General features: G+C 39.9%; 1 protein-coding gene across 4 annotated transcripts in view; it reads left to right on the top strand.

Moving 5' to 3' along the window:
* The window catches only part of RBM10 (RNA binding motif protein 10), a 47,738-nt gene that overhangs the window by 12,747 nt on the left and 22,435 nt on the right, over positions 1–12,556 (top strand). For all 4 annotated transcript variants that reach the window (XM_080988451.1, XM_080988450.1, XM_080988449.1 and 1 more), the window contains exon 2: positions 11,614–11,734. In XM_080988451.1, the coding sequence (XP_080844577.1) occupies positions 11,718–11,734 (17 nt within the window). In that variant the 5' untranslated portion in view covers positions 11,614–11,717. The remainder of the gene's footprint in view (positions 1–11,613; positions 11,735–12,556) is intronic.

Genomic DNA, 12,556 nt, shown 5'->3' with positions numbered 1-12,556 from the left:
GGAGGAACCGGTGATCAGGAAAGAGTGAATCGTAGTGACTCCCTTCTCACAGACAGCAAAGAAGGAGAAGCGGGGGGGGGGAGTTTGGGCGTGTTGAATCCAGCTCTCTTTTACTCCCTCACGAGTAAAACAGCCCCAAAATCATCTCATGTAGATTTTAGCCGGATGTCTTAACTTTCCTCAATATTAAATTAAAGTTCATGTTTCTATTAATTTTAACAAATTAAGATCCGCAGAGTCTCTCCTCAAAGAAGGTAGAAATACAAATAAAAATGGCGGAACGTAATGAACTTGATTTCTGGCCGCTGACACAAATTACTCTGACCAGGACGATACACAAGTTTTATTTACGTTATACACCACCCAATTATCTCAGCAAGAGTCCTTGCCTCAGAACATTTAAACAGTACAACACTCACTCAGCAGCTACTTTCTTACTTTCTCTCTTTCAACCTTCCGCCATCCTCTCCTCACCGCCGGGACAGACTCCCTTTTTTTCGCCCCTCAGCGCACCGAATCTTGATAATTTTCACTTTTTAAAATCCTCAAGCAGTAACTGCTTTTAATTATAGTCCAAATCCGTTTTTTTAGTCTTGGAAGCTTGCTGCTTTCACTAGAAGCCTGAGACTGCACAACGCGGGATCAGCTGCTTCCCCTCCGTGCCCGCAGCTCCATTCCATCTCCAAGCCTATTGTCTAAAGCCCGGGGAGCAGGAGAGCACAGCCAGGCACCGCCAGGTACTCTGTCCCCCAAGATAATCCTCTTGGGGTTTTGAGGTCCGCATAGCCTTTGCAGAGCCTCTAAAAACCTCCCGCGTTGCCCGAGACCCCCCCAGAGGGTTATCTCACGCTTCTTTTCATGGCCGCGGCTCCACTGGAAGTCGGCTCTAATCTCTTTCAAACCCATGCTTATACCTCCAGGAGTCTTTTAAGTCTAGATTTTCAACCAAATTAACAAAACTGGGTGGTAGTTTCCCTTGTCCTTTATTTTCTCCAGTTCTATCTATTAGAGGGTTGATTACTCCACTAAAATCACCAAGCAAAAGTATTTTATTTTCCAAATATGCTAACAGTTTCTTTTCTAGATTTTTGAAGAAAATTGCTTTTATTTCATTTTTTCATCACCTGCAGTGATAACCTTTTCTCCTTGGCTTTTTATTTTAATTATTATTCTTCCATTAGGGTCAGAGAATAGCAATCCTGTTCCCCCTAATGTTGATTTTTCTCAGCTTCTTTATATGCAGAAGCGCAAGATTCGTTACGAGTTCCATGCTTCCTCTCTATTGAATTACCTTAAGTCCAACCGTATACCCAGAAGTTTGAGACTACAAAAGGCGTCTACTTTGTTTACCAACGATATTGAATTTAAACAGAAATTGATTTCCATTCTCAACAAATGTTCTTTTGATTTAATGTTACTTTTAGTTCAGAGGTCTATGGCGGAGGTGGTTACCACGCAAAATGAGACTGCTAAGATCAAAGATCAAATTAATTCCTCTTTTGAGAGTGCCATTATTAATAAGCAAATTGAGACTATGCAGTCCCAATTGAAGGAATATTCAGACTCCATTTTATCTTGGAAAACTTGTAAATTTTCACTTGATATTCAGTATTATGAAACAGATCAGGTATATCCATGGTTCGAAAAAGTTTCTCCTTCATTACAGTCTCAGTTACATATTGATAACAGAACCATTAGTCAATCCAGTCTGTCATCCCAGTCGGACAGAGAGGAACCATAGAATCATAGAATCATAGAGTTGGAAGAGACCACAAGGGCCATCGAGTCCAACCCCCTGCCAAGCAGGAAACACCATCAGAGCACTCCTGACATATGGTTGTCAAGCCTCTGCTTAAAGACCTCCAAAGAAGGAGACTCCACCACACTCCTTGGCAGCAAATTCCACTGTCGAACAGCTCTTACTGTCAGGAAGTTCTTCCTAACGTTTAGGTGGAATCTTCTTTCTTGTAGTTTGGATCCATTGCTCCGTGTCCGCTTCTCTGGAGCAGCAGAAAACAACCTTTCTCCCTCCTCTATGTGACATCCTTTTATAACCACAAGTCTCCTTGCGCCCTCTCCCACATAGGGTACAGCTCTTAACCGAGGGGATTTTCAGAAGGGCAGACTCCCGAGCAAGAAAGAAATTTTGATTGTCAACGATTCCTCACGCATTCTGTCTGCTAATGAATTACAAACCTTACAGTTGGGACTAGGTTTTGTTCCCAAACCTGCTTATAATGCTTTCCGAACAAGAGTTGATTTATTCAAGTTCATACGTAATAATAGATTATGTGACATATTTGGTATAAGTGACCAATTGGAACGCCAATTTAGACCCAAATCCATGTACATTCCAGCCAATTCCAATCCATCTATTTCTTTATTTCATCAATTGGTCCTATGTGATTTGGAAAAAAATGGAGAAGAAAGGCCCAAAGTTAAAGATAATCTGTCCAGGCTTCAACGTGATTGTTTAAAAACCTTATCACATGATCCAAATATCATCATAAAGCCAGCAGACAAAGGGGGTGGTATTGTTATTCAAAATACTCAGCAATACATCATGGAGGCTAAGAGATTGTTATCTGATGTAAGGTTTTATCAGAAAACATCAAAAGATCCAATGGATTCCATAGCTACCATCTTAAAGACAGTCTTACAACAAGCATATAGCGTCGGAACCATTGATAAACATCTGAGTTCTTATTACCTCCTTTTCCTCATATCCCTATTTTTTACTGCCTTCCCAGAATTCTTAAAAACATTCATTCTCCCCTGGCAGGCCCATAGTCTCTGGGTCGGGATCCGTCTTGGAGCCTTCTGCTAAATATTTGGATATTTTCCTGCAACCATTTGCAAAGGATTCACCAGCATATTTGCACGACATGGTCCATTTCATTTGTATCATTGAACATACTAAAGTTACTGATACCATGGTTCTTGCTACTTTGGATGTTGCCTCATTATACACCAATATCCCTTTGGATGAGGCATGTTCCATTATTAGTCATTTGGTACGGTCTCGTACTGATCCCATACCCCCGCCCGATTTCCTTTTGGATTTATTGGACATTATTTTTGAAAAGAATTATTTCCGTTTTATCAACCAATTTTATTTTCAATCACAAGGTGTAGCTATGTGTTCTCCCATAGCCCTTTCAGTAGCAAATATTTTCATGGGTGAATTTGAGAAATATATTTTAAACAACAATCCCTTTGCATCTGCTTTAATACTTTATTACAGATTTATTGATGATTTGTTTTTGTTTAGGGATGAGAATGAGTTTCTGCAGTTTTCTTCTTGGCTTAATTCCCTACATCCATGTCTATCTTTTTCAGGTCACCATAGCCTCGTATCTTGTTTTTTTTTAGATGTGGAGGTCATAAAACATAATGGCTTTTTAGCTGTCAAACCTCATAAAAAACCCACAGATTGTAATTCCCTCCTACAGTATTCCTCATTTCGCCCTAAACGACTTAGGAACAACTTACTATATGGACAACTCCTATGTCTTAAAAGGAATTCCTCTCTTGATGATGATTTTTATAAGAATGTTGACCAGCTAGCTGATTCTTTATATGCTAGGGGATATCCTCTCGATGTAGTCAATAAATCTAAAATTAAATAATTTGTGAAGGATCGTTCTGTACTACTCAGCCCTTCTAATATTTCACGCACACAAAATCATATGGGGACAAGATCATGAAAGATGGCTACGACAAAGAATCGCAATTCATTTTTATGTTTAAGACCATTCACCCTGAAGGACTTAATTCTGAACTGGATTTAAATTGTTTTATTTGATGTTTTTCTATTGCTGTTATATTGCTCTGTAACTTTAAATTGAATTACTGTAATTCAGTCTCCAAGTAATGAGTGCAACCTGGGAATGGTTACTTATGCTTCAGGTATCATGCAACTAGTAGCAGTAGTTACATATCCTCATGACCACTGCTCCTTGTGCATTTTTCTAATCTATGGGGTATGTACCCTTGTTCTTCTTATTGTATTTGTAGCATATGGGTTGTAATGTGTGAAGTTTATATATTTTTCACGTACACAGGTCATTGTTTCATATTCGAATTCTTTTGTAGTTGTGCTGAAGAAGATTCCAGCAAAACAGTCAGATTATCCAGGATCACTGTCCTACATTGTTATTCACTTACTACTTCGGCACCACGAACGCCTAAAAAGTTTTTCCGCTTAGCTCACAAGATAGCGTCTATTACTTTGTTTCGATTATAGACTTATTATACTTCTACGGACTTTCAAAGATTGACAGACATGTGTTCATTTGATTTCAAATATATTAGAGAATTTACAAGTGTACACATTTTGTTGTACTAAATTATGTATATTATGCAATAAGAATTGCAGTGCTATCTAGTATACTGGTCATCGTGTTGCTTGTGTTGTTTGTTGTGTTAAGTTTGCAACACGGGTTGTTCTGTACTGGTTCTAAACAGGGCTTAGCATAAATCACCACTCCTCTTTTTTTTACCTGGTCTGCTGAGATAAATTCTTTTCCTAATTTGGGTTTTATTAACACTTTTATTATTTCTTGTGACATGCTTTTCTTGAAAACAAGTAACATCAAGTCTGTTTGATCAGAATATGTTGTATTTTGTTTCTTTTTTTCTTTTCATTTAGTCCGTTAACATTCCAAGACAATGTTTTTAAATTCATTTTTATTCATTAAAATATAATAAAGAAAATAAACTAGTTACAGAAATTAATACCCAATACTTTATTGAACTTCTACTCGTTTTCACTACCGTGTTCTAAGGTTGTAGTTTTTGGACTGGACTCTTTTTGGTATCTGTCTCTCACTTGCTAGTTCGTTCCTATACGTCCTGTGGAATTTTTTGGCTTCTTTTACTGTTTCTAGTCTCCTCCTCTTCCCTTTGAAGGTGAAATAAATTCCTTCAGGGAACTCCCATTTGAAGAATATTGATTTTGCTTTTAGAGCTCTAGTCAGAAATTGCTATTTGTCTCTCTTTTTCAGTAGTTGGGGGGGAATCTTTCAAAAATTTAATATCCTCTCCTCAATTTTGAATTTCTTTTTCCTTTTAAATTGTAAATTGTAAAATCTTATTTCTTAGTTTATTTGATGTGAATGATCAGGCAATCCCCAGGCCATTTATTTGCCTTTGCTTTCCTAGAGTTAACCCTGAATATATTTTCTGTATTCTCTAATATTTCATCTTTCTTTACCTCTAACCAATTGGCTAGCTCTTTAATAATGGTTTTTTTTAGTATATTTTCCTCTGGCACCTCTGGGACACCCCATATTCTGAGAGTTTTCTCTCTGACTTGCATCTGAAGAATGGACATTGCATCCCAGGTTGCTTCCTGTGTGATTTAAAATTCCTTATTTTCTCTTTTAACCTTTTCACATTCTTTCTTATTTTCTCTTAATTCTTTGGAGGGTTTTTTGGAAATCTCTTCCAAATGTTGTGTTTTGTTTTTAAGTTCATGTACCGTTTTTGTTAGTTCTTTATTTTCCTTGAGAAGATCGTTTACTTGTGTTTTTATAATTTATAATTTTATAATTGATTTAGTATTTCCCTCAATTTCCCCACCCATCCTATCCAATTTATCATCCATTCCTTTTACTTTGTTGTTCATCTCTATCTTAAAATTACTAAATTCTTTTTTCATTTCCCCTATATCGCCCTTCAGACTCCAAATTAATTATTTTAAATACATCTCCTGGTCCATCCCAGAATTCCTTCTGCCCTGTTGATTATAGGTTTGGCCCACATTTTGTTTTTTGTTTGATGACATATTGGTCTTTTCCCTTAATCATTTTGGTTGAATATTACCACTGATTACTTTTTCCAATAGACCAGACTTCTGAAAAAGCTCACTTATCACACCATTGTTATGGTTGCCCACCCCATTTGCATTCTTCCGTTCACTTTTTATAGAGGTTGCAGCTTAGTCTACTCCTTATTCTCCAAGAAAATGTTTTAACTCCTTCCAGATATTGGAGTAATTGATATTTCTCTGTGAACCGACTTTATACCACTATTCCCAAGTACTATTAAATAGAATGCAATCAAAATAGAACCACTTATTCAACAGATATCATAGAATCATAGAATCATAGAATCATAGAGTTGGAAGAGACCACAAGGGCCATCGAGTCCAACCCCCTGCCAAGCAGGAAACACCATCAGAGCACTCCTGACATATGGTTGTCAAGCCTCTGCTTAAAGACCTCCAAAGAAGGAGACTCCACCACACTCCTTGGCAGCAAATTCCACTGTCGAACAGCTCTTACTGTCAGGAAGTTCTTCCTAACGTTTAGGTGGAATCTTCTTTCTTGTAGTTTGGATCCATTGCTCCGTGTCCGCTTCTCTGGAGCAGCAGAAAACAACCTTTCTCCCTCCTCTATGTGACATCCTTTTATATATTTGAACATGGCTATCATATCACTCCTTAACCTCCTCTTCTCCAGGCTAAACATGCCCAGCTCCCTTAGCCGTTCCTCATAAGGCATCGTTTCCAGGCCCTTGACCATTTTGGTTGCCCTCCTCTGGACACGTTCCAGTTTGTCAATGTCCTTCTTGAACTGTGGTGCCCAGAACTGGACACAGTACTCCAGGTGAGGTCTGACCAGAGCAGAATACAGTGGCACTATTACTTCCCTTGATCTAGATGCTATACTCCTATTGATGCATCCCAGAATTGCATTGGCTTTTTTAGCTGCCGCGTCACACTGTTGGCTCATGTCAAGTTTGTGGTCAACCAAGACTCCTAGATCCTTTTCACATGTACTGCTCTCAAGCCAGGTGTCCCCCATCTTGTATTTGTGCCTCTCATTTTTTTTGCCCAAGTGCAATACTTTACATTTCTCCCTGTTAAAATTCATCTTGTTTGTTTTGGCCCAGTTCTCTAATCTGTCAAGGTCGTTTTGAAGTGTGATCCTGTCCTCTGGGGTGTTAGCCACCCCTCCCAATTTGGTGTCATCTGCAAATTTGATCAGGATGCCCTTGAGTCCATCATCCAAGTCGTTGATAAAGATGTTGAATAAGAGTGGGCCCAAGACAGAACCCTGTGGCAGCCCACTAGTCACTCTTCTCCAGGATGAAGAGGAACCATTGATGAGCACCCTTTGGGTTCGGTCAGTCAGCCAGTTACAAATCCACTCAGTGGTAGCATAGTCAAGACCACATTTTACCAGCTTCTTTACAAGAATATCATGGGGCACCTTGTCAAATGCCTTGCTGAAATCAAGGTAGGCTACATCCGCTGCGTTCCCTTCATCTACCAGGCTTGTAATTCTGTCAAAAAACGAGATCAGGTTAGTCTGACATGACTTATTTTTCAGAAATCCATGCTGACTATTGGTGATCACAGCATTCCTTTCTAGGTGCTCACAGACTGTTTGCTTAATGATCTGCTCCACAATCTTCCCTGGTATTGATGTCAGACTGACTGGGCAGTAATTATTTGGGTCCTCTCTTTTCCCCTTTTTGAAAATAGGGACAACATTTGCCCTCCTCCAGTCTGCCGGGACTTCGCCTGTTCTCCAGGAATTCTCAAAGATGACTGCCAGTGGTTCTGAGATCACATCTGCCAGTTCTTTTAATACTCTTGGATGCAGTTCATCTGGCCCTGGAGACTTAAATACATCTAAACTAGCCAAGTATTCTTGTACTATCTCCTTAGTTATTCTGGGCTGTGTTTCCTTTGCTGAATTATTTGCTCCAAATTCTTCAGGTCGGGCATTGTTTTCTTTATCGGAGAAGACTGAGGCAAAGAAGGCATTGAGGAGTTCAGCTCTTTCTGTGTCCCCTGTTTGCATTTCACCATCTTCTCCTCTGAGTGACCCCACTGTTTCTTTGTTCTTCCTTTTGCTACGGACATACCCATAAAAGCCTTTTTTGTTGCTTTTAACCTCTCTAGCAAGCCTGAGTTCATTCTGTGCTTTAGCTTTTCTGACTTTGTGTCTACACGTGCTGGCTATTTGTTTGAATTCCTCTTTGGTGGTTTCCCCCCTTTTCCATTTTTTGTACACATCCTTTTTAAATCTTAACTCAGTTAAAAGTTCTTTAGATAGCCACCCTGGCTTCTTTAGGCACCTTCCATGTTTCTGTCTCATTGGTATTGCCTGACGTTGTGCTTTTACTATCTCCCTCTTAACAAACTCCCAGCCATCATGAACTCCCTTTCCTTTTAGTATTACTGTCCATGGGATCTCACCCAGCACTTCCCTGAGCCAAAAGATATCTTTCGAGATTTCCAAGTTATTTTTCCTCCCCTCCTTTTTCTAATGAAATTTCCAGTATTTTTTGCTGGTATTATTTTTCCAATCAATTTATGTGTTGTTGTTAATCCCTCCCTTTCTATTTTATTTCTACTTAAATATTTCTTTCATATAAAGCACCTATTAAAATAGGGTGCTGTTTCTTTTTTTCACCACCTGGTGTCGCTGTGTCTAGTCCTTCCACTCTTTCTTGCCACCTTGTAGTCTTCTGTTCATCTCTTTGTCTTCTTCCCTTTCCTTCCCCTGAGTCATGCTGCAGCTCAATCCCCTTACAAATCATGCTGCGCCATATTTATTGTGAGTAAAAGTTAAATATTTAGTTCAAGATTGTTTCTCTTTTGGTGTTCCTTTGTGTCCTCCGTTCCTTTCCAGCTTTACTGCTGAGTCCTTTTACGCTTGTAGACCTTTGAGCTTTTGTGCTTTCCTCTGCGTTTTACTTTATCGCAGTTTTGGGCTTTCCTTCCCTTATCTTTTTCCACTGCTGCCCCTGTTCCATTATTTAATATCTAATATTTGTGGTTTTATATCTCCCACCAGTTGCTGGAGGTCTCATTTAGTATTGCTGTTTCCCCCCCCCCCCCCACACACACACCAGCAGTTTAGATTCCTCACAGTCTTTTTATTTTTCCAGGGGGGCAGGCATGGTCACTGCAGATTACTCCTTACAATTATCTTTTTTAAAATTGAAACTTGTGGAGGTTTCCTGTGCTATCTTTTATATACAGTGAAAAGAATTTCCAGAGTAAAAAAAAAAAAGATTTTCCCAGCCACTGTTCCTGGTGTTCTGGTCTGCTGGAGGATACTCTTTGTTTTACGTCCCCTCCCATGACCTCACAAACATTGTGTTTACTGTTATTACAGTTCACTTGTTTCTCTTAACTTTCGCATCTCTTTAGCAGCCAGATAGTTGATATTAGGGATAAAAGGAACTGGAAATTCTACTGCCGCTCTTACCGTTTCGGGTCTGAGGGTTTTTTGTCAAGGGATGTTCATCTCCACACGTCGGGGGCTCTATGCTCTTAACACCTATTGCTTAAGATGGAGAATATGGAGCACCCTTTCTTGACACCGCTGGATACTTTCGATTCAGGGTCACCCCCTGAATCTTTTCTGGGGACGCATAGCCTCTGCGTTACCCCCCCCCCCATAAAACCCTTCTAACAGCTGCTTCTTGGAGCCTCTGTGAAGCACACCTGTCCCAGAGGCAGTAAAAACCAGAAGTCAAAGCTTTTGATTGCTTAGAGTGGAAATACCTATTAGCAGTACTAACTAACATGGAATTTGGTCCCAACTTCTTACAAACCCTCTGAGGCTATGTGCTTCAACATACACCCCATACCCAAAAAGAATTTGCCAACATCACCAAGATAAAACTTTGCTGCACCAAGTTCAGATACCTAGGGGTACAAATAACCAGAAACCTCAACAAATTATACCTCCACAACTACAAACCCTTATGGTGACAAATCAATAAAGTTTAAAGCATGGAAAGAAGTAGGTAAGCTGTCCCCAACCCTATCCCCACTAATTCCCCTGGCACATCACCCATTATTCCACCATGTAGCACAAAACTTCCAGATTAAAACCTGGCAAACCAAAGGCTTATACACCTAACAGATTTCTACAAAAATAACAAACCATATCTACATAAGAAATACAAGACAAACTAGGGGACACCCAAATGCCCTGGCTAACACACCACCAATTACATGCCCTCTTAATCCAGTAGTAAAATCAGCAGCAACTAGGCCCTTGGCAACCTTTGAAAACCTCCTCCTAACAACAAAGGGACACGGCAAAGGGATGGTGTCCACAATATACAAAATACTACTCCAGAATCCCACAAACCCCCTAAACGTAATCAAAAAGCTGGGAGGATGACATAGGCTATGAGATTAACCCCACCCAATGAACCAGAATGTGGTCTAAACCTCCCTTTAAATCCATATTAGCGAAAAGAAAAGAATTCACTCTGAAACTCACAGGTGGTGCTTAACGCCATGAAAATTAAGGCTAATACACCCAGGAACCTCACCAAAATGCTGGAGAGGATGTACCTCCACAGACACACCTCCACATGTGGGAATATCCTAAGATCCAACTCTTCTGGACATCAATCATACAAGAAATATGCAAAATAACTAAGCAAGTATTAGAAGTCACCCCAGAACTGGCTCTACTGAACATCTTCCAAGACAATAACCCCCACTCACAACACAAAGAGCTCATAACCCACCTACGCTCAGCAGCCAGAAGCATCATAGTCAGACACTGGAGAGACCTGTCATTTGTAGAGGGATCTTGTAATTTTCTATTGCCCTGGTTGTGTTCAACCCTATATGTGTTGTAAGCTCACAGGGCTGCTTTGCTTTCATAGGTGATTGCTGACTCAAAGAGATGTAATAAATCCTGGGTTACAAATGAGAGTGAGAGGACACAGTTGCTATTGTAAAGGGATTTTATTTTTATGGTATTTGTAGCTTTATTTGTTGTGGCTCAAAAGTTATTTAGTCCCATAAATCTTTCTAAATCTCTCAAACACCTGAAATCCAGGAAAGAATTACTGTATTTTCCATCTATAAGACAATCCCATGTATAAGATGCCCCTTATTTTGGGAGACTCATATTTAAGAAAATGGGGGGAGATGGCCCTATGTGTAAGATGCCCCCTAATTTTGACATCATTTTTTAGGGGGGGAAACCCTAGTTTTATACATGGAAAAATAAGGTATCTCTCTTATGGGCACAATAATGATGTGCTCAAGGTCATACAGCTGTTGATTTCAAATCTTGGAATACATCTGTAGAGACTTGGAACCTAGGCTTACCTGATTAAAATATAAAAAAAGATTCATTTCGGAGTGATAATTTTGCCTCCTAGTAAGATGAAGGAGTCTGAGGTATGTCGTGGTTCTCCATTAAGGTTCAGGAAAAATGTCACATGGTATGACATGTGGTATGTCAACATTCATTCTGTGGGGTAGCCATGCCACCTTACAAGGGAGGAATTGTAGCTTGGTGAACTAGGCCTGAGTTTAGGTTTTGAGCATGCCTTAATCCAGAACCAAGGGGCCAGATTGGTTCCATATTTATATTGACATGGGCATTAGCAAAGTTCATACTTTGGATAGCTTTGAAGTTGTGTGAGTGTACTATAGAAATGACGGATCTGAGAAATAACCAGATAAAATGGGATATATATATGCTTATGTATATAACATGCTGGTGTCTTTTAAAAAGATGCTATCTTCCTCTTATTATTATTGCTGGTGCCAAGCTAGGGTGGGAATCTCTGTGTGAAAATGCTGCTGATTTATTTCATCTATTTTCTCTGCAGAGATAATTGACACCCCACTTTTCATGATATGCTGGAATGATAGTCACCCACTGAAGAGCCTGGCGTTGGGAGATTCCTGAAGCACTTGCACTTCACGGGTAGCAATGGAGTATGAGAGGAGGTAAAATATTTCTCTAACTATTTCTGGCTTCTAAGATGGAGTAGGGCAAACCACTTTTGCCTGGTGGAGTGACTCAAAGTAACCACATTAGCCCAATGACCAGTTCCCCACCTTTTGCCACTAAGCATGTAAACAGTTGGATGAGTTCAGCACTAATTCTGAGCTCTGCTTTGCTGTGTTGAAAAGTGGGTGTAAGCCTAAATTAAGAGTGGTATCATTTTAACCACTGCTGTGCTCAGCATCCCTATTAGCAGGTGGCACAGCACTGCAATAAAATGGCTGGGATGTCACTTCCTCTTGTGCAGACCTCCAGGTACCATGAAGTCTTGCTCAGGGGTGCTGTGGTGTAACATAGGGAGAAAGGTTTTTAGTTTGGGAGTTCATATGAATAATCTTAATTCCCATTTCCTGACTGTTCTTCATCCTCTGTGCAAGGCAATGGCTTCATAATGAATCCTACCACCACAGAAAGCAGGTAAAGGATGGGTTTGGCAATGATGTGAGGCCTTTGGATGGCAAGCCAGCCCTGCATTATCACAATGTTTTTTGCACAGGATCCTATTTTGAGAAACATTATTAATAAAGTGCAGAAGGGGTGGAGGGGGCTATTATTTAATAAAACAACTATCTGACTTTTAGAAGACATCTGAAGGCAGCCCTTTTTAGGGATGTTTTTAATGTTACTGGGCATTCTGAATAACACATGGGCCGTTAATATATATAGGCCTCAGTCCCCCCCCCCCCCCCGGTTTTATTCCTCACACTTTCCTCATCAAGCCCTTTATTCCCACCAACTTTCAGCAAGAACTACTGAGACAAAGG

Source organism: Podarcis pityusensis (genome assembly GCF_964106645.2).
Source record: "Podarcis pityusensis genome assembly, chromosome: 17".
Taxonomy (NCBI): domain Eukaryota; kingdom Metazoa; phylum Chordata; class Lepidosauria; order Squamata; family Lacertidae; genus Podarcis; species Podarcis pityusensis.
This window is presented reverse-complemented; position numbering and strand designations above follow the sequence as displayed.